The 22,228-nt window shown below is 36.9% G+C and overlaps 1 protein-coding gene across 7 annotated transcripts in view; it reads right to left on the bottom strand.

Moving 5' to 3' along the window:
• The window catches only part of Abcd1 (ATP binding cassette subfamily D), a 100,888-nt gene that overhangs the window by 37,821 nt on the left and 40,839 nt on the right, over positions 1–22,228 (bottom strand). For 6 of the 7 annotated variants that reach the window (XM_043213419.2, XM_070282353.1, XM_070282352.1 and 3 more), the window contains 2 exons: positions 6,916–7,055; positions 6,680–6,852 (listed from right to left, as the gene is read on the bottom strand). In XM_043213419.2, the coding sequence (XP_043069354.1) occupies positions 6,680–6,852; positions 6,916–7,055 (313 nt within the window). Of the gene's footprint in view, positions 1–6,679; positions 6,853–6,915; positions 7,056–22,228 lie in introns of those variants that run through there. The other variant, XM_043213422.2, reaches the window with a different exon arrangement.

Here is a 22,228-nt window from a genome sequence, read left to right as displayed (position 1 = left end):
CTTAAATGGGGAATGTCCCCAAAGATAGTCAGATGGCTTTACACAGCAGTCATAAGACCCATCCTTTTCTACGGGGTGGTGGTCTGGTGGCCTGTTCTCACAAACTCCACATGTAGAGAGAGACTTAGGAAAACGCAAAGGATGGCGAAGGTCTGTATCACCACACCAACAGACGCCCTAGACTTCATACTCGACCTATTAACTGTAGAGATAATGGGGCCCAAGACAGACACGCTATCGGCAATAAGAATACGCGAGACGGGCATATGAAAAAGGACCGACTAAGGATATACCAAGTTGGACCTACACCATTGCTCGCCAACGGGGGCTACAGACTACTGGGACCAGCCGGTTTCCTACATATTTACACAGACGGTTCAATAATGAATGGCCAGGTGGGAGGCGGTTTCCACTGCGAACGGCTGTGTCTAAATGAGTCCTTCAGACTCCCCGACCACTGTAGTGTGTTAGATCCAGCACTTAGCACTTAGATCCCCAGCATTTACTGGCAATCAAGACACAATCTGTATCTTCTTAGACAGTCAAGCGGCACTCAAAGCCCTAGACGGATTCTCATCCAACTCCAGGACAGTGAATGACTGTCGCAGATCTCTTGGCAGAGCAGGATGACATCCACCTCAATAGGGTGCCCGGACATAGAGACCACGAGGGAAATTGCGTCTCTGACGAACTAGCGAGAGCAGGTACTACCAATCCTCTCCTCCCGGAAAAGGAACCAATAGGCATCCCCTTAGCTACGTGTAGGCTAAAATGCGAGATCACTTTGACCGCGCAGCACTGAAGAAATGGAGAAATCTCCAAAACTGCAGGAATTCACGCATGATATGGCCTGTTCGCTCTAGGAAGAGATCAATGATGCTTATCGCCCTCAATAGGCAGGACTGCAGTCTGGCAGTCAAGGCCATCACGGGACACTGCACAGTGGTTGCGCCCGTAGGCCATAAATCGAAAAATCGACTTGAAAATAATTATTCAAAATGTAAATAATTTGTCTCTAAATCAGAGGTCGGCACGGCCCTATCTCGGGGGCATAGGAAATTTCTCTGCCCGAGCTCTGCCACACACACACAGTATACATGTGTGAAACGTCATGCACACAGCCTACTTTCTGCTATTCGTTACTAACACTAATGCGGTAAAATCATATCAATGTATTGGGGTGCCGATCCCTGCTCTAAATTGACCACATTTTGTCATTGCAAGCTAGTTTTTTCCGGAAAGCTTTTCGTCAAAACAAAAGTGAAGTTCAAAGTGGTCGGACGTTCGCAAAAATTCACCAAATTTAATTATTTAAAATGAATTTTAAAGTTGAAGGTATTATCTTTAATAAATGGGTTTTATGAAATTTATCTGACTAATTAAATTTTTTTGTTTATTTTAGATTTATTTACTCTTTTTTGTCTTTTTTGTGAACGTCTTTTTCATGTTTAGTTAAAGTTTTAGTTGTGATCCCACGAAATCCCACAAATAGTATGCATGTTAATGTATTCGTCTGACTTTTAGGGTACTGTTTGCCTAAAATCAGCTGCAGAAATTTGCAAATGTTAATATAATCGGAAAAATACTGATGCTATCTAGCGTTTGCCAAGGGAAAGTTTTTCCTTATTATGCTTTTGTTTTGTTCTCGTCGCTCGTGTTTGTAATGTTTTTGAAATATTTCTATTTACTTATATCATTGAAATTCACTTTTTTAAAGGTTCCCATAAGTGTGCATTTACACGACAATATATTTTTAATCTTTGGTGTGCAGAAGGTGGCACCAACGCTGGCAGATTAAAAAAAAATATTGAAGTTATGCAAGAGCAAATTGAAAAGAACGGTTACATTCCCGAGCTAAGCCAACTACCAAAACGAATTGATTGCATATGCAAAAGAATTGCTACTTTTTGGAATAGATACAAACGGAAGAAAACTGCAATTATGCAATATTAATCAAGTTGATTATCAGACTACTTTTGTCTTCTGATCCATTTATTACAGGACTAAGGAAATTACCTTGCAAATTTAAGTCCAATTTAAAGAAATCAACTTTAGAATTGTTAAAAGAATTTGATTAACTATTATGTTTTCTTTGTTTTTTTATTTAATTTATATTTTTTTATTTTATTTGATATTAATCAAATAAAATAATTGTCTTAATTTGTTTACAAAAGTATATTATTATTAATGTATTTGAATATTACTTGAAACTTGTATTTCTGTTTACAATTTTTGCTATGACAGCTGTATGATATAGTTTTCCGATTTGGACTATATTTTGCAAGCATGTATAAAACTGGCTACACGCATAAAATTTGTAAGTTTGGTTTACATATCTTGAAAAACAAAAAAGTTTTTCCTACTATATACTTATTTTTTTCCTATCGTTCCTATGGCAGCTATATGATATAGTCGTACGATATGGCTAATTTTTTTACTGTGCATTTCAAATATTTTTTTAGAATTTTTGTGTAAATTTCGTTACAATATCTGAACTAGAAGTATTTATGGCCGCGGCTTAATACAAGCCCAACCACTGTGCACTGGTTAATAGGAGCACACGCGGCTAGATTAGCGGTGCCACATTATGACTACTGAAGGAGCTGTGGGGATGTAGAAGAGGAAGAGACAGTCGCACACCTCCTGTATCAATGCCATGCGCTGGGGCGCAGCCGACTCAAATTCTTGGGCGCAGCAGCACTCACGGACCTAACAGACCTCGCGGAGATCGCTCCACGCAGACTCGTAGCCTTCATTCATAGATTCGGATGGGACCTCGAGCTGCCACAGGAAAGATAGCAAAATCCTGGGCACATTAGCAAATAGGAGGGGAGGCCCCTGCACAGTGGTTGGGCTTGTATGGAGACGCTGCCAAAAATACTTCTAGTGGACATATCGTTATGAAATTAATACGAAAAATCTAAAATAATATTTTAAGTGTATAGTAAAAAAATTGGTCAGATATGACGTCTATATCTTATAGCTGCCATAGGAACAATATGTTTAAAATCAACATTTAGTATGGAAAACTTTTTTGTTTTTTAAGATATCTTAACCAATCTCAAAAATTGCGTGTTTGGTGCAGGTATATATATCCTTACCAACTTTGGTTCAAATCGGATAACTATATCTTTTAGCTTCCATACAAAAATATGGCAACTTTTAAAAAATTTGTTTTTTTCCAAGACCTATATTTAATATTTGACCTGTAAATGAGAACGCTGGTGGAGACTTACCAAAAGTAAAAACAATCACGAATTCATATATGTATTATGTATTTAATTCATCTAACAACAAATGCACACCGCTTAACAATTTTGTTTTTTTGAGCATGGCAGTTTTCTTTGCCCAGTTATAAAAGGGTCGGAACTTAAGAGCAATCTATTAAATAAATCCCTATTTTTGTTAACTCGTGACATTTTCCTAGTTTGATGTTCTCTAAATTTTTTTATGTCTTTATTTTTGTATTCGGCAGCTTCTTCAGATAATTCTCCTATCGAAACAAGCGCATAATGTATCATTTCCGGACCGTGGACTAAAACTTTGTGAACTGAAGGTGGAAGGTAATACCATGGGTATAATTTAATTAGAATTTTTGCGGTGACAAGTGCAAAGCATCCAAATTTTTCCGTTTTTATTTTATATCCAGATGCCATGCATTGTAGTAATGTTGCACATCTATTTAAAACATGTTCATCCAATCCTGTTATATCAGCAGACAATTTTGTGTCACTAAAAAACCTTCTTGCCGTATTACAGTCATTTGAAGTTCCACTACCTCCACTTCTTGGTTGGTCAACATGTAATCCCATTTGGATGCGGAAGTCTGCTTGAATTTGTGTTTTCCTATCGTTAAAGGCTTTTTTCCCTTCTGGGGTACAAATTCGCCATGTTTTCAAATGCAATCTGTATGCCAAATGCAAGAAATCTTCAAAAAATCGAATGTATGAGTGCAACGGAGACAACCCAAACTCATAATGTTCTTCGTGAACTTTTTTCTTTAAGCATTTTTCCAATTCATTCATTTCGCTCGGCTTTGCGCCACATACGCAGCATTTACAAGTTGATGTTTCACTTAAAGCACTACAGACTTTTCTGCAAACGATGTGTAATTGAAATATTTTTGGTTAATGCTTTACATGTATATGGCTGCAGCGCAGATATTTTGTTCCTAAAGTATTTCGCTTCATCTAAAGTTAATTGTGTTGTTTCTTTTTGGAATTGGAATCGAATTGGTCTGCAGTAACGTGTGGATGACGGTCGCGGATTTTTCCAAATTACTTTGTGTTTCTGGGGATCATTTTCCTGACTAATTAGTTGCAGTGGTACATACGAAGTCACAAACAAATTCGAATCATCAATGTTACTGTTCAATGCTTTCTGTTTATATTCGGAATGACCAGAACTGCCGTCAAGTCCCCACTTGCCAATTAACATCAAGTCAACCACGCTATCGTCATCAATGCTCTCAAGGACATCAGCTTGAAGTTCTATAATTCGTAACGCCGTGTGATCCAACAAGCTTTGAAGCTCAACTTCGGCTTTGGATTCGCTAACATTGATATTTTTGGGATAAGTTAAAGCCTTGGCTGCTAGAAGTTTTTCGTAGCTTGGTAGTAAATTAAAGGAAGTCTTACTATTAACAAAACTACGAATAAGCATATATTGATTTTTACTCATATTTGTATCAATACAGAGTGACAAGACTTCATCCACATTAAATTCGGTAAACGTTGGTTGAGATGAGCTGCATGATCGTAATACAGTAGCCATATATTCGTCAGCTTGTGATAGCTCAGGAATTCTTCGTCGTTTTGTCCGCTTAGAAGCTTCATTGAAATTTATTTTCGGTCGTCCACGGTCAGAACTTTTGGATGTAGATGGGGCACAGCTTAACAGAATTGTTTCTTTTTCCTTGAACCAATCAGATTGACTTTGGAGAATTACAGCTTTCGTACGATTGTATTTCAACCAAAATGTAACAATCCTTTTACATATGTATTCAATTCGCTTTGATAGTTCACTCATGTCAGCAAAATAGCCGTTTTTTATGATGTTCGCTTTCAGGCATTCAATCAAATTTTTTTGTCTTTCTGCGCTGGTTCCTTTTTCGCCGCACCATAAATTAAAAATATAAGATCGTGCAAACACACACTTATAAGAAGAACCTATTAAAATTTAATGCAAGGGAATATAAAAATAAATAAAAACTATTAGTAAATGAACAAATAGTTTTGGAAAAATAAACTCAAGCATGACACACGAAGACAGAGTAACAGCATAACAAGTATATGCCGTATATTTCGGCAAAAGTGAAACTGAAAAAGTTAAGATGGTGTTAGTATTTTTACAATATTAGGGACATAGGCAAATTTTGGCAAAAAATTTTTACACATTTGTTACCCTTGGAGACCGAAAAACACATTGGTATATAAACGAATTGTAGAATATAGTGGGATCACTATTAAAACTTTAGCTAAACATGAGAAAGACGTTCAAAATATGGGCAAAAAACATGTATTAGTTCATAGTAATAAAAGTATAATAATAACAATAATTATTATTAATATATCAAATTGTATCTCATTTTATAGAAAATACCTTCAACTTCAAAATCCATTACAAATAATTTAAATTTGAGCACGTAAATAATGATCTGACCACTTCAAAGTTCGGTTTAGTTGTGAAATATTCGTGATGCGCGCAGCTACGCTTTAAAAATGAGTAACTGTTCACATCCTTAAATCTATTTTTAGAAAATACCGTTAGATATCTAGAAAAATCTGGTTTGCCATGAAGAAGCTTTCACATTTAAGAGGCGATTTGTTTACTTTTCGTACATTTTTGCCGTTATTAATTTTTTTATTTTTGGCCTATGGGAGCAACCACTGTTCCCTGGTAGGACCTCTCCCTACGCGGTACCACAAGGAGCCCTAGCGGCTCATGTGGATGGGGGTGTCAGTGACTGACCCCGCATCGCCGCCTCAACCTAACCTAACCTAGAGTCGAACATTTCTCCTTAACTGCGTTGCACACTTTTGGACAAAATTATAATTATAATTGATTTATAGGACTTTTTTTACAATCCTTTGCCACAATTGAAACGCTGATTGTGCTATTTGGCAATCCAACGGCAAAAAAGTCAATAAGTATTAAATTTTAATTAAATAATTTAATTTTTAGAAAATCAAATTTAATCATCTAATTTAATCAAATTTAAAATTTAATTTTATTTTTAAGTTTAATTTTAAATTTTAATTTAATTTAATATTTTAATTAAAGAATTTTAAATTTTAATTTAATAATTTAATCAGAACCCGACAGGTTCTCAGGGCCCGGAAATTCAAGCAGACTACCATTAGACCATTAGACTACCATTAATTTGTTTTTTCTAGAAAACTGTTTCTAGAAAAACTTTCCTTAAAATAAAATGCACTATAATGGGCACTAACCATTCCAACTTTTAATTTAACGAAAAATTACGTTTTTTCGCTTAGCGAATTCTCTGCTCTCATTGTTTTTGGCTGCTTACGAACACACTCAAATTGTAAGCATGTGTGAGTTTTGCCCACCAGTGCAATATACCCTTGTACTCTACAAGCATCGAATTAAAAATTAAAAAATGCAATACATTTAAAAACATTTTCCCAATCAAAATGTTATTAAAAAATCGTCTTACCTTATGTCCTCCATAAAAAGCAATTTCCTCAGCATTTGTTATTATACGGGAGTGAATATGCCGTAAGTAACCATAACGATTAGCCTCTTCAGATACCAACTGTCCGAATTTCGGGGAGACATGTCGCAAAATGTGGGCTGTTAGTAAAATTACACTAACTGACAAAGCTGGTCCTGCGTATTTTAATACAAATTTATATATTTCTTAAAAAATTTGTTGATTTTATGTTTACTAACCTGTCAAAATGTTAGCCTTCATTTTTCTAGACGAGCGCATTAAGGCTAATCCTATCAGCATTAGGTCAAAACAAGGCTTCGTTAAACTACTATACAAGTGAGCAACAGAACTAGCAAAGACGGAAACATCTTCAGTAAGCCTAAAAAGAAATATATTTAGTGGAAATATTTCTGCGTGAAAACAAAATAAAGATTGTTAATAACTAAAAAAGAATCAAAGAGTAGGACAAGTAGAAACAAGTTGGTTCAGTGCTTACATAACTTAAGGGACCGATCGTCTCTTCGATCGATCGTGTCAGCATTTTGTCACTTGCGCGGACCACACAACCGAACTCATGTATGTGTATATACCACGGCTAAGCTTAAGAGACTCTTACTCTGCTGTCTCTGCTGAATGTAGGCCGCTATAAGACTTAACATAAATTAGACATTAAGAAAGTATATAAAATCAATTTTGAATAAATATCGGGAGCAGCACCATTGCTTCTTCTAATTAATAAAGATAAAATCGCAAATACCAATCATTAATATCAATCAAAATTAGGGAGACAAAGGATAATTAATATAATCGCAAGGACAAATTGTTAAATAGCAAACTGAGGATAACAAAGGGCAAAAGGAAGAAATAAATAAAAACAAGAAAGGAAAGCTAACTTCGGGCGGAGCCGAAGTTTATATACCCTTGCAGTTAAAACCGGATGTATATCGCAAACATCGGATATAGTAGGCCGATCCTTATGGGAATAGGAATATATAATCCAATTTATTACAATACAAAATCTAAAACAAGAAAGGAAAGCTAACTTCGGGCGGAGCCGAAGTTTATATACCCTTGCAGTTAAAACCGGATATATATCGCAAACATCGGATATAGTTGGCCGATCCTTATGGGAATAGGAATATATACTCCAATTTATTACAATACAAAATCTAAAAAAAGTCGCAAACTTCTATCTTCAAAAATACGAAAGTTGATATTTCTACCAAATACCATTTCCGATCGTTCAGTTATATGGCAGCTATAGGATATAGTCGGCCGATCCTAATGAAATTTGGTAGGTTGGATCAACTGACCAAAAATAGAGTCTGTACTAAATTCCAGCTTTCTATCTTCAAAAACACGAAAGTTGGGTCATTTCCGATCGTTCAGTTATATGACAGCTATAGGATATAGTCGGCCGATCCTTATGAAATTTGGCATGTCGTAATGTTTTGCCAAAAATAGCTCTCACCTAAAATTTGAACTCTCTAACTTTAAAAATACCAAAGTTATACCATTTCCGATCAATCAGTTATATGGCAGCTATAGGATATAGTCGGCCGATCCGGGCCGTTCCGACTTATATACTGCGTGCAAAGGAAAGAAGGGTGTGTGCAAAGTTTCAAGACGATAGCTTTAAAACTGAGAGACTAGTTTGCGTAGAAACAGACAGACGGACAGACAGACAGACGGACAGACGGACAGACGGACATGCTCATATCAACTCAGGAGGTGATCCTGATCAAGAATATATATACTTTATAGGGTCGGAGACGCTCCTTCACTGCGTTGCACACTTTTGGACAAAATTATAATACCCTCTGCAAGGGTATAAAAAGTCCCAAACTTCTATCTTCAAAAATACGAAAGTTGATATTTCTACCAAATACCATTTCCGATCGTTCAGTTATATGGCAGCTATGGGATATAGTCAGCCGATCCTAATGAAATTTGGTAGGTTGGATCAACTGACCAAAAATAGAATCTGTATTAAATTCCAGCTTTCTATCTACAAAAACACGAAAGTTTGGTCATTTCCGATCGTTCAGTTATATGGCAGCTATAAGATATAGTCGGCCGATCTTTATGAAATTTGGCATGACGTAATGTTTTGCCAAAAATAGCTGTCATGTCAAATTTGAACTCTCTAACTCTAAAAACACCAAAGTTATACCATTTCCGATCAATCAGTTATATGGCAGCTATAGGATATAGTCGGCCGATCCGGGCCGTTCCGACTTATATACTGCGTGCAAAGGAAAGAAGGGTGTGTGCAAAGTTTCAAGACGATAGCTTTAAAACTGAGAGACTAGTTCGCGTAGAAACGGACAGACAGACAGACGGACAGACGGACATGCTCATATCAACTCAGGAGGTGATCCTGATCAAGAATATATACACTTTATAGGGTCGGAGATGTCTCCTTCACTGCGTTGCACACTTTTGACCAAAATTATAATACCCTCTGCAAGGGTATAAAAAATTAAGAAAAAAATCCTAAAAGAAGTGCCTGCAAAAGGCTGTGTGAAAAAATTGAAAAAATTCGTGAGCCACGTAAATGACAAAGTTAAAATTTGCATAGTATAACCAGAAATACTCGACTATAAATATTTATCAAATATCTACGATTAGAAAATGAATAAAAATAAATAAAATTGATCAAAACAAAAAAGGACACACTAAACACTGCACATTGGGATGAAATGCCTTTATTATGGCCAAAACCTGAAAAGTTAGTGTAATATATCAATAATGTTACAATTATTTCAAGCTAAGAAAAGTCCAAAGACATCGAAAATATTTAATTTGTATTTTATTGTGGAGCCCTCGTCTTGCACCAGCTTTTGAAAAAGAGCTGTTCTTGCCACGTGGTGCGTGCAATCTTGCTGATAATTCAAGCTTTTCGAATTTTTAAACAGTTTGACCAATTGAAAAATACCTTAAAATGGAAAATGTTTCAAATGATTCAAATAACAACTTATGTGGTAGTATGAGTTATTATGTTTATATTCATATAGCATTTAAATAATTTTTGGCATAAACTCCAATTTTAGAGACACTGGGCTCAAATTTCGCATATATGGTTGAACTATTTTTAACGAATATCGAATTTTGTTGTTTTTGATTGACGCCTATGCATTCCGCCTACATCAAGATTGGGCCATATTTCCATTTTTACTTACTTTTTAGTAAAGTTTTTACATAAACTAAATTTGTTACAAAAAGATCTAAAACTTTTACTAAATATGGTTCTATTAGTTATCAAATTTAATTTAAATCTCTAACAGCGTCGTCTCCTCCCAAACTTCGAGGAGTGCTGCATGAAAGAACTGATAAACACCTCCCACATGTATTTTTTCGAAAACAAAAAACGGACAAAAACCATTACTAAACATTAATTTTACAGTAACTTTTTAATAACATTTCACATTTCTATACAGCTGACTTCAAAAGCGATCAAAAAATTAGGGATATTCCGAAAAAATCTTTCCAACATTTTTTAATATCATTTCAGTATTAAAGATAACAAAAAAAAAAAAAAAGAATATGGCGAAAAGCGCAATATAAGATGTGACTTCAATGCCCACCACATCCAGTAAGGATGGGATAGTAAGAGCCATATCTCAAAATAAATATGCCCTCGTGGACTTTCTGAACATTAAAGAGGCTTTCAACAACGTTCTCCTGAATACCATAACTGACGCCCTGACTTTTTTGAAGTAGATGGCCACTTGGTGAGTCTCTTTAATCAACTACTGGTTTTCAGGACAGTGATGTCTACACTAGGTGCTAGCGTCTATACTACAACGAAAATACCCAACGATAATAGCACCACAACGAGACGAAAGATGGTAGCAACACCGAACACCGATATTTAGTTGAAAAGATATCGAACCAAAATATCATCTCTAATCGTCACAGTCTCAGTAGAAGCCAACAAAAACAAAAACAAGATTTTTTTGAAGCTCGACAATTTTGATTAAATAAATATTACAACATCATAAAAGAGTGCTAGAAACACTAGAAGGAGGAGCCATCTCCCCTCTCCTCGATTCTATCTTACGTGGAAGAGGGAGGATGCAATGCGGACATGCGTCCGTATGCGGACGACATTGCCGACATTTTTTTGGGAAAATACCCTCAGTCTCTTTTCCACCTTATGAGCGAAATATATAAACCCTGGCAAACTGGACACGCAGAAACGGCCTGGGAGTAAACGCGCAAAAAGCAGAGCTAGTCCTCTTCCAATAGAAAATATAAAATCCCATCTAACCAACATAAAACAACCAGAAGCTCTCCTTCAGTGACAGCGCAAAGTACGTAAGGGTGGAACTATATAGGAAGCTAAATTGGAATTTAAGCATAGAAGAAATATCGACGAAAGCCGCCATAGCTCTCTTCACTAGAAAGAAAAGCGATAGATCTAAAACTTGGCATGTCTCCCTACCCACATTAATGTTCGGCGTCCTGGTATGGTGGCGGCAGCACAATGCATCGATAGCTAAACTCCATACTTAACCTACCCAATCTAAAACAAGCTGGTATGAAACAGGCGAAAGTGGCGTCAGTCAAGAGACAGTACTAAGAGAAACACATTAGTGGAGTCCAAACAACACCGAGATATCTACTCTCTTACTAAAAGACACCCAAATTCTTAGCAGTACAGACTACTGTTCTTCTAAGGAACACATTAAAGCTCCTTTCAGCACCATCATTCCCGAAAGAGAGGAATGGAAAGGTCAAACCCCGACCCAAGAATGTAATATGCTTCTACACAGATGGCTATAATTTAGAGCCTCCTTTAGACTCTTCCATGCTGAAGTAATAGCAATAAGGTAAGTACTATAGCAGGGGTGCCCAGCCCCATTGCTCTCGTTGCTCCTTTGTTGTTGGAATTGCTCTTTCATATGGGAAACTAAATGTCATATACGTGTGTTGCTCCCAGCATAGGCAAGGCCCAAATACAAAAACTATTTTTCGTGTTTTCCCTATTCTCCTCAATCGTATTAATCGGAATGTACTTTGTTGTTGGATTGTCGAAAACTGCAAGAAAACCATTCTTGTTTTTTTTTTCTGCCCAAATGGTCGACTTGAAGCGATGAATTTTCGCAGAACAGTTTTTAAGTAAGAAGTTATGCATAAATTGGCATGTTATAATAATAAGCAGTTGTAAAAGATATAGGGCCTATTTATAATTGCTATAATATAATGTACTTTTTATTATACATATCATATGTATTATTAAGTCATCAGGAGTGCTGTGAACAATGAGGGAATATAAAAGTAACAAAAGTGGCACACAGAATTTTTAAGTTATTATTTGATCGTAATTCAGCAAGTCAATCTCTTAGTGCTTTAGCGTGAACAATATTTTTTGAGAGGATAGCGTGATTATCGCTTTGTAATTTGTGCATATGTGATTTGAATATTTTCAACAATTCATACGTCTGGCATTAAATAAATCAAGGTTATTATAATCACAACGTGCATTCACGTGATTGGCAAGTGCGCTTCCTGAATTCCCGCCGCCCATAAAGTAGATTTATAAGAATTTATGGGGTTTGTTTGGCATTGGCCCATTTTATGATAAACTTGGCCTCTGATTTTGAATGTAGAATTGTAATGTTGACCACTTCATTAGTATTTCGATCTATTTCTGATTGAAATCATAAATTGAATGTTCGAATTGACTTCAGGAACTCGTTAGAATCTCGATCCGTGTCGTACAATGCTTCAGTTGGTGTTTCAATGTCTGGTAGTTGCACTTTTCCTGACGCGCAAGACATCCCAGCTGGATCATTTTTGAATTTTGGCTTAGAGCATGACAATGAGGACATTCCTTGTCCATAGCACCAATTACCACTTTTGAGTGAGCATAATACTCAATATAAGGCTCATACTGGAATGCTAGACGCAGGAATGAATCAGATATAAATGGTCTATGTACCTTTTGTCGTTACTGGTCATTTGTTCTGCGTCTACTGACTGTGAAACGGCGTGGTTTTCGTTGTTCTAATCTTCTGACTTCATTGGGTTCAGCTCGTGTATCTTCTGGCTCTTCTTATGCAATTGCGCCATTCTTACACGTACATCAGTATTTTGTTGCTGGATTTGTTTTTCGGTTCTTTTAGATCTTCTATTTCGCATGTTTCGAGATCAACTTGTATAACGGCTCAAATTACCCCTTTTGCGTTTTCTTAGCATTGCTCACTGTGCGAAACACTCGTAATTTTTTCCCTAGTATAAATTGAGTTAAAATGCTATGGTAGCGTGATTTTGTCAGTGTGATGAGGTAGTAACTCACTTTATATGCGATTTTTGGTATGTCAAACAGGATTTAAGAGGATGAAAAATAGATGTTGGCGGATTATCAGACCTACTCAATACGCTCACAAAATTTCTTGAGAATCGGTATAGCCGTTTCGGAGGAGTATGGTCACAAAAACTGTGACACGAAAATTGTATATATATCGATTTAATTGATTGTTACTATAATTTTATTTTTTAGTGCATCGACATGAAAAAAATGGTGGTAAATGTATTGGTGATTTTTTGCACTGGTATTGGAGTTTTCTCTGCCGTATGCTGAGCTTGGGCACCCCTGCACTAAAGCATCTTTTCCATATATACAGCGAAAGCCAAGCGTCTATTAAATCAATCAGCTCCATCCCCAGTAACTTTGCTTCATGAGATGACAATTCAGTATATCATTAGCCTCATCTGGGTCTCTGGCCACAGGGACATCACACTCCAGTGCACACCACTCCAGTGGAGAGTCAGAAATGGAGATGCATACCGCCTCTTACAAACTTTAACTTAGGGAAGCCAATACAAGAAAATACCAACTCGAATGGGAATGTGGTCCAAATTGACGGTTGGCCCGTCAGCTCTGGCCCAATATCTTAAAGAAAAGAGCATCCCAATTATTATTATGGCTATTAGAGTCATCATGGGGCACTGGCTAGTGACACATTCTAGCCACATGAATTCACCCTACAACGACTACTGTCGCAGCTGTAAGGAAGAAGAGGAGAAAAAAAACGGTTTAACATTTTCTACTGCCCAGCCGGACAGCTCGGAAATAATATTCTAACACACATCACGAAGGTGTTTAGATATAGATCCAAATAGGATACAAAAAATTACCGAAGCCTCAGAGTAGAAAATTACTAGACCATGAGTTCCTTATACGGGGAAGAAAAGTAGATTCACATACGGTATCACAAGGGCCGAGCACGGTCTAACGCAACCTGATAGACACAGATTTAAGATAATTATATTATAGCAGTGTTCGGCACTCATTTCATTGATATGAATTTAATGCATTAGTATTACGAATGACAAACAGGCTGCGAGCATGACTTTTCATACGTTTATACTGCCTGTGTGTGTGGCAGAGCTCGGGCAGGGAAATTTTCTATACCCGCGGGATGGGGACGTTCCGATCACTGTATTATAGACATAAAAGGAATAAGTTACAAAATCTAAAGTTTTAATTTCTGTTGAGATACAGACGACTGAATATATAATCCCTATTCCATGTGACAAAATTTTTGGAATTGATTTTATTAAAAAATACAACTGACAATTAGACTGTAAGCCATCTAAACGCTGGCTTATATTAAAACAAAATAACTTAAAATTCCCAAATCATGTTCCAAAAGCTGACAGGTAGCAGTCCTAGTAATAACCCAATACTTTTTCCAGCAAGATCCCAAGCTATTCGAAATATTCAACTTTATTCAAAAGCAGGCAGTATGTTGATTCCAAATGGTATTTACTGCTATTTACTTCCTGCTAATGCTATGGTAATCGCAATCCACAGCAACATCCAACAACTCTTTGAAAAGACTGCTTATACAACTAAAACTAATACAACTATTTAAGTAGTCAGTACGAATAAACTACCATACGAATCACTTTCGAACTACGATGTAGTCAAAATCAATCTAGGAAATGAAGACAACTCTGTCATCTCACCTTTCAAAACACTTTTCTCCACCTAATGCACCCAATATAGCGATGTATTCGGATTGGAAACCGAACCAATAACTACAAAAAATTTTCTGAGAAACAGAAATGAGATGATGAACCATTTTATGTTAGGTTAGCTTATGAAGGCTGTCGGTATTCCTGAAGAATAAGGGCAGTGGCAATTGAAGACGCTCAACGGTTTCTTTCTCTCTTCGTCTAGTAGTCGATGTGGAGTGAATGCATTTGCCTAGTATGTGTTACCACTAGGCAGTGATGACTGTGCATGAAAAGGAGGTCCATTTTTCTTGCGACACGCCCCAGAGCGAAATCTTACTCTCTCTCTTACGCTCACCGTTCGTTCATCTTACGCTCATATTCTCATTGAATGCTTTCTGTTTCTCAGTCGCTAAAATCAGCGCGACGAAGAAGTTTTGTCTGCGCTTGGATTGTTCTGTGTATGTATGCGTGTCACACATTCACACGCAGGGGGGCATGTGTGCGTGCGATTTTGTTTCGAAGCCAGCGCACAAAATTTAGATTTTTGTAACATTTCAGGCTGTCTACCCTAACAAAATTCGGATATTCGTTATTTGGTGAAATGACGAAAGTAATAATATTATTTGTTGTATTATATTTTATTAAAGTATAATATATAAAATATATTATAGTAAAGAAAATTATTAAATTAACGACAATAATTTCGAGCTCACAATAAACCAAAAAAATAACAAGTACCTGAAAAATTTGAAACAAAAAAGGTAAGCAAGTCAATCAGCTGTTTTAGTGTCTTCACACTAAACCTAAAAAACGTTCCATCGTTACAGTAGGCATCATTTCCATTTCCTCCAACAAAAAATTTCCTCCATTTCGGTAATATTCCATGTACCGGGGGTAATAATCAATTATACCCCGCTGGATAGAGGACCTAATAAATTTTTTGACAAGCATTTCCAAGGTCCTCTTGGTAACGCGTTCCTCTGCCTGTGTTCCTCGATTCGCGGCCGACGGTATATCAGGCATATCAGGGTATCGATTATCTCTTCGTCCTGGGTGCAGCATTCCGCTATTCCGAAATTGATAAAGGGGCCGGTACTAAATTTGAAACGATTGTAATATATTTTTTTCTCCGTTCTGCAATCGGATGCCAAATGGCTAATATATTTGAAATCGGAAATATGATAAAAATCCCTTAAAAATTAATATTCCCTGTTAATTTGTTCCTATATTTAATTGTCAATATAGTCGCTATTCTGTATCCGATTGCGGAACGAAATAGCATTTTGAGGTCAGGGCTTTTAAAGAAATTCAATTTTACAAAAATAATTGTTTTCTCCAAAAAGAATGTATAGTTTTTAAATTTGAAAATTTGTCCAAATTTTTCCGCCCGAATTAGCATTTCTTTATAGTTTTTTTAATTTTTAATTTTACCTAGAAAAGTTATAAACAAGGGAAAAATTTTGGAGAATATTTTCGCCTCGCAGACTGATGATCTCTGCTCTGTGAGACGAAAATATTCTCCAGTGTGAGTGCTCTACATGAAGGTACCTATTAAAAAAAATTTAAAACGTAAATATTAAAAAAAAAAACATTTTTCAAAGCTGTTAAAAAATAAAAAATGTTGTTTTAAAAATATAATTTAGCTATACAAAAAGTTTAGCATCAAAAGTTTTTCATATTTTTTTTCTTTACTGGCGCAAATTGTCCTTCCAAGAATAAGCCCGATATTTAATTATTTGTTTTTACTTTATATCTAATGAAACAAGTGTAACGAATTTAACGATATCTAATGTATCTAATATAAGCCGCGAACAATCCAAAACAATCAAAGGGGACGGCGAGAATAATAAAACGACGAAACAAAAGAGTGCTAGCGAGAAAGACGGTCCCGATCAAAACGGCAAGGGAAGACAGCCAATCGACTGAACGGGTGAAGGAGGGAGTGAGGGCGCAGATCAAAAGTGCAGCAATGCAATATGACTTCAAAAATGGTACGTCTGTTACGTTTGCCAAGCTTGGCCAAGCTCTGAGTTGCCCGAATTATAGACGATTGGAGGGACTTTGAAATCAACGCTGACCCTGGGCTGAAGGGCGGTGAGCTTTGGGGTCACGATCGCTGATGCATGAGCAGTGTAGGTGGAAGTCTCTTACTGCAGAGAGACCCTTACCAAGAGTCCATTCGTTGTTACACCAGCATCGCCTATGCCATTTACAACCACTGGTGATTTAAATCTGGTTGACGCTGGCTAGAAGAGGAGGTGCATCATTAACATGATCCGTCGCAACAAAGGACTTTACGATTGGAGACGTCGGATACTTGAACTTGCCATGAGATAACGGGATCCTAAAAATTAAAAAGGCTGGGGTGCGTTTGCCTGTACATACCGCAATTTGAAAAGTTGCAAACTCGAGTTAAATGGGAACCGTTTCGACATTTACGACATGTACCTAGGCATCGAATCCCGTCTAAGCGGCCCTCGGGGAGTAATCTAATAAAGTCACGGCAGGACGCAACGCCACATAACAGGCACACGGAAGAGGGCGCCCTAGTAACAACAAATGACGATCGAATGTGATTACCATGCCTTCGACTTTCCAATTGAATGAAAGACGCATTTGAGGTCATCGAGAAATTTACGCTTTCCAAAATCCGCCCTCTCTGTTCCAAGAACTTTGCCATTGAGTCCCACGTCGGAATTTCCAGTTTCGCCTCCATCTGCTTTCATTTATCTTAAGTGGAGGGGTCCAGCAATCCAGCAATTTTCTGAGTGGTACCCATTCTAGATGGGGCCCGCATATGCGCGTTGAATTTATCGGACAGCTCACGGAGTCCTCTCGATAATCCCAAATTAAAAATTTTCTTTACATGCACTTGAAAAATAAGACGGCGGCTCCTAGACCTCTTATGTTCCAATGCCACATCATAGTTTCCGATTGTCAACTCGAGTGAGTGAACTGTTTTTAACGCTGAATCCGCAAGCAGGACCGCAAGCGCTGGTGTTTTTCAACCCGGCCAATAAACGGGTTGGCATCTAAAATAGCTGAGAATATTGACCGGAAATTAAGCCATTCGAAAAAGCCTCCGCTGAATGTGGGAAGCGGCAACGTCTGGAAACTACGGACGAACGCTTGCACGGTATTTGCGGGGGCTGCCTTAACCGAAAAAAAGTTGAGAAGAAATTTACTTCCTCATCAATAATAAACCTTACTTCCCTTGACAAGCCGTTGAATGTAATGCACAATTCGCTACTTAGCTCTTCGAGATCCCGTTTGGCCAGCTCCCTATGAGCAACCATAAGCTCCTAGTCCTTCCAATTCTTCCAGCCGAACGCTTAGCATTGCATTTGAAGTGGCTTTAACCATTTTTAAAGCCAGGCACATCCACTGCAAATCCGCAAGCATTACGACGAGGCTTTGACGCCAAAAAAAAACACCACCCTGCTTGGGGAACCGGATTCAAAGGAGTCCAAGAACGGATTCAACGTTTCAACGTTAAATTAGCAGCGGCACAAAACTTTAAAAATTTAATTTTTTTCCCAGTATTAATTTGCAGAGTGTGTACCACTGCATCCCATTGTTTACTGGGGTGAATGCACGGTAAACAGCAAGTCGAAACAGCAAGGATAAAATGTTCGCCAATAAAAAGGTGGTAGTTTTTCGCTCATAGACGACAGCTTAGATATTGATGCTGCAATATTGTTTTACTGGTTATATAGCACAGTTTTAAATGTTTTTAAAAACATGCAGCGAGAAAATGAGTGCTTGAATGAATGAATGTCGAAGTGACTTGTAGTATGCACATATATTGAATACCCACTGTACCGAGAGTACTTAAAGGATGCGCACTGTAACACTTTGTTGAACGTAGCCAAACCGGCGACGACCAGCTGACGTAGAGGGAAAAAAGGAAACCAACCGAGCTGAAAATTTTTTTTTTTTACCCATGCACTGCGTTGCATAATTTTTTTGATTGCACTACGATGCATATTTTTATACCCTTGCAGAGGGTATTATAATTTTGGTCAAAATTGTGCAACGCAGTGAAGGAGACATCTCCGACCCTATAAAGTATATATATTCTTGATCAGGATCACTTCCTGAGTTGATATGAGCATGTCCGTCTGTCCGCCTGTCTGTCTGTTTCTACGCGAACTAGTCTCTCAGTTTTAAGGCTATCATCTTGAAACTTTGCACACACCCTTCTTTCCTTTGCACGCAGTCTATAAGTCGGAACGGCCCGGATCGGCCGACTATATCCTATAGCTGCCATAGAACTGAACGATCGGAAATGACCTAACTTTCGTGTTTTTGAAGATATATGTGTTTTCGGAGATGTCCCCTTCACTGCGTTGCACACTTTTGGACAAAATTATAATACCCTCTGCAAGGGTTTAAAAAATAAAAAAAAACAGAAAAAACAAAAATTATTACACATAAATGTAAACACCTAAAATCTAAGAAAATTAAATAACAGAAAATAAATATTAAAATATATTACGTAATTCTTTTTACAAAGCATGGCCAAACTAAAGGCATGGATTGGAACTAATTGTACGAGAAGTTATCAATAATTAAAACTTATTTTGACAGATCGTACAAGTCTCTAACTTAAAATAGACCCATTCAAAAGAACACGGTTAGGAAGCACGTTGAAATATTAGTAGAGTGCTTTAATGAAGCGCGAATGCTAATACATGATCATAGGGAAAGATTAAATCAAGATCATTTGTCACAGGTATCGAAACATTTGATACGACTACGATCTAATTTAATATTTGTTAAACAAAAGTTCAGTTTAGAAATATCATTACCAACCGTTCTAAACACTCCAATAGCAGTTGACACTGCACCTGACTCGGAATCAACAGAAACCAACGAATCTGAGTCAGAAGAGCTTCCCAAAGTAAACCCAAAATAGAAGATGAAGATTTAAATAATCTTACTATTCCGGCGGTATACACTGATCTGGATAACTCTACAGATTCAGATACTTCGAGTGTAATAGAAAACAAAATAAGTAAATCCATCACAATGGCACAATCAAATATTGATTTTATTAATACAGCATCTAAGCCTATACCAGTTTTAATGGTAAGGCTAAAAATTTAACAAGTTTTTTTGATGCTTTACAAATAATACAATCAATAAAAGGCGAGCACGAAGAATTAGGTGTTTCCATTATTAAAACAAAGCTAAAAGGTGTCGCCAGGAATCTAATCGGTAATGAAACAACAATTACTGAGGTGATTGTCAGACTAAGAAGCAACATCAAAGGCGAAACTGTTGAGGTATTATCAGCGAAGCTGATGAACCTACAGCAGCACAATAAAACTGCTAACCAATACACACAAGAAATTGAGCAGATGACGAAAGCCTTAGAAGGTGCATATATATCAGATGGGTTACCTTTAGAGCTAGCCAGGAGTTGTTCCATGCAGCATGCAGTCAAAGCAATGACTAAAAATTGCACAATTGATAAGGTAAAACTTATCATGCTAGCTGGCACATTCAGTACTACAGTCTGGCTGGGCAGTCAAACACTGTCCTATATTATAAGAATTATCCACAGCGCGGCTCAAATCGCGGACGTGGCAGTTATAGAGGTAGTTTTCGTGGTAATCACAATAACTACAATCACAATAACTACAACAACGATAATTATAACAACAATTATCAGAATAACAATAGAGGGCGAGGCCCATATAGAGGAAACTATAGAGGCAGTGGTAACTCGAACCGAGGCCACAATAGAAATAACCAAGGCAATGTAAGAATGACCCAAAATAATAACCAAAACACATCGGAAAACTCACAAAACCCTTTAAATACTCAACAATAAATGAAGTCAGAGTTCACACCATTAATCTCAGCCAAAATATATTCGTTTCATTTTTTAATGTAGCTACTGGGAAAGAACTTATATTTTTAATAGACACAGGTGCAGACATTTCCATTTTAAAAGAAACTACGGATAACTTCCCAAACATCCAAAATTATTACATCATAGACATAAAAGGCATAAGTCAAGAAATAATAAAATCCAAAGGTTTAGTTTCTATAGAGATACAGACAACCAAATACATAATTCCACACGATTTTCATATTCTAAATTCACATTTCCCAATTCCATGCGATGGAATAATAGGCATCGACTTTATCAAAAAATACAACTGTCAATTAGACTTCAAGCCATCTGAAGATTGGCTTATAATTAGACCCAATAATTTAAAATTTCCAATTAAAGTACCAATAGCTCATAGTTCTGGCAATAATTCAATACTTCTGCCAGCAAGATCCCAAGTTATTCGGAAAATTGAACTTAATTCAAAAGCAGACAGTGCATTAATTCCAAATCAGGAAATTCAACATGGTATTTACGTTGCAAATTCCATAGTAACATCCAATAATGCCTTTATAAGACTATTAAACACAACAAATACCAACCAAGTAGTGCGTACAGATAATCTAACATATGAATCACTTTCGAACTACGATGTAGTCAACACAAATCCAGACAATAGAAAAAAATCCGTACTATCACAACTGTCAAAAAACTTCCCTCCACAGTTCAAGTCTCAGCTTACTAGCCTATAACCACAAATAATTTTTATAAACAGAAACTGAGATTAAAAGATGATGAACCAGTTTATATAAAGAACTATCGAAGCCCACATAGTCAGGTGAACGAAATACAAAAACAAGTAGAACAAGAAAGCAAAGCTAACTTCGGGCGGAGCCGAAGTTGATATACCCTTGCAGTTAAAACCGGATATATATCGCAAACATCGGATATAGTTGGCCGATCCTTATAATTACATCACAATAAAACCAATTAATTATAATAAAAAATCTAAAAAAAAGTTCCAAGCTTCTATCCGATCTACCAAATCTACCAAATACCATTTCCGATCGTTCAGTTACATGGCAGCTATAGGATATAGTCGGCCGATCCTAATGAAATTTCGTAGGTCGGATTAACTGGCCAAAAATATAATCTGTACCAAGTTCCAGCTTTCTATCTTCAAAAATTTCCGATCAATCAGTTATATGGCAGCTATAGGATATAGTTGGCCGATCCCGTCCGTTCCGACTTATATACTGCGTGCAAAGGAAAGAAGGGTGTGTGCAAAGTTTCAAGTCGATAGCTTTAAAACTGAGAGACTAGTTTGCGTAGAAACAGACAGACGGACAGACGGTCAGACGGACAGACGGACAGACGGACATGCTCATATCAACTCAGGAGGTGATTCTGATCAAGAATATATATACTTTATAGGGTCGGAGATGTCTCCTTCACTGCGTTGCACACTTATGGACAAAATTATAATACCCTCTGCAAGGGTATACAAATTAATCTCAGACGGGATTGTCGAACCGTCAGTATCCGAATATAATAGCCCATTGTTACTTGTTCCTAAGAAATCATCCCCCGGATCAAATGCAAAGAAATGGTGATTAGTAATTGACTATCGACAGAATAATAAAAAATTACTATCTGAAAAATTCCCATTACCTAGAATTGATGATATTTTAGATCAACTAGGTCGAGCAAAATACTTTTCATGTCTTGACTTAATGTCA

This window comes from Drosophila bipectinata, chromosome 4 (genome assembly GCF_030179905.1).
Source record: "Drosophila bipectinata strain 14024-0381.07 chromosome 4, DbipHiC1v2, whole genome shotgun sequence".
In the NCBI taxonomy this organism is placed as follows: Eukaryota; Metazoa; Arthropoda; class Insecta; order Diptera; family Drosophilidae; genus Drosophila; species Drosophila bipectinata.
The sequence above is the reverse complement of the archived record's forward strand: the minus strand, read 5'-3'. Positions and strand labels throughout refer to the sequence as shown.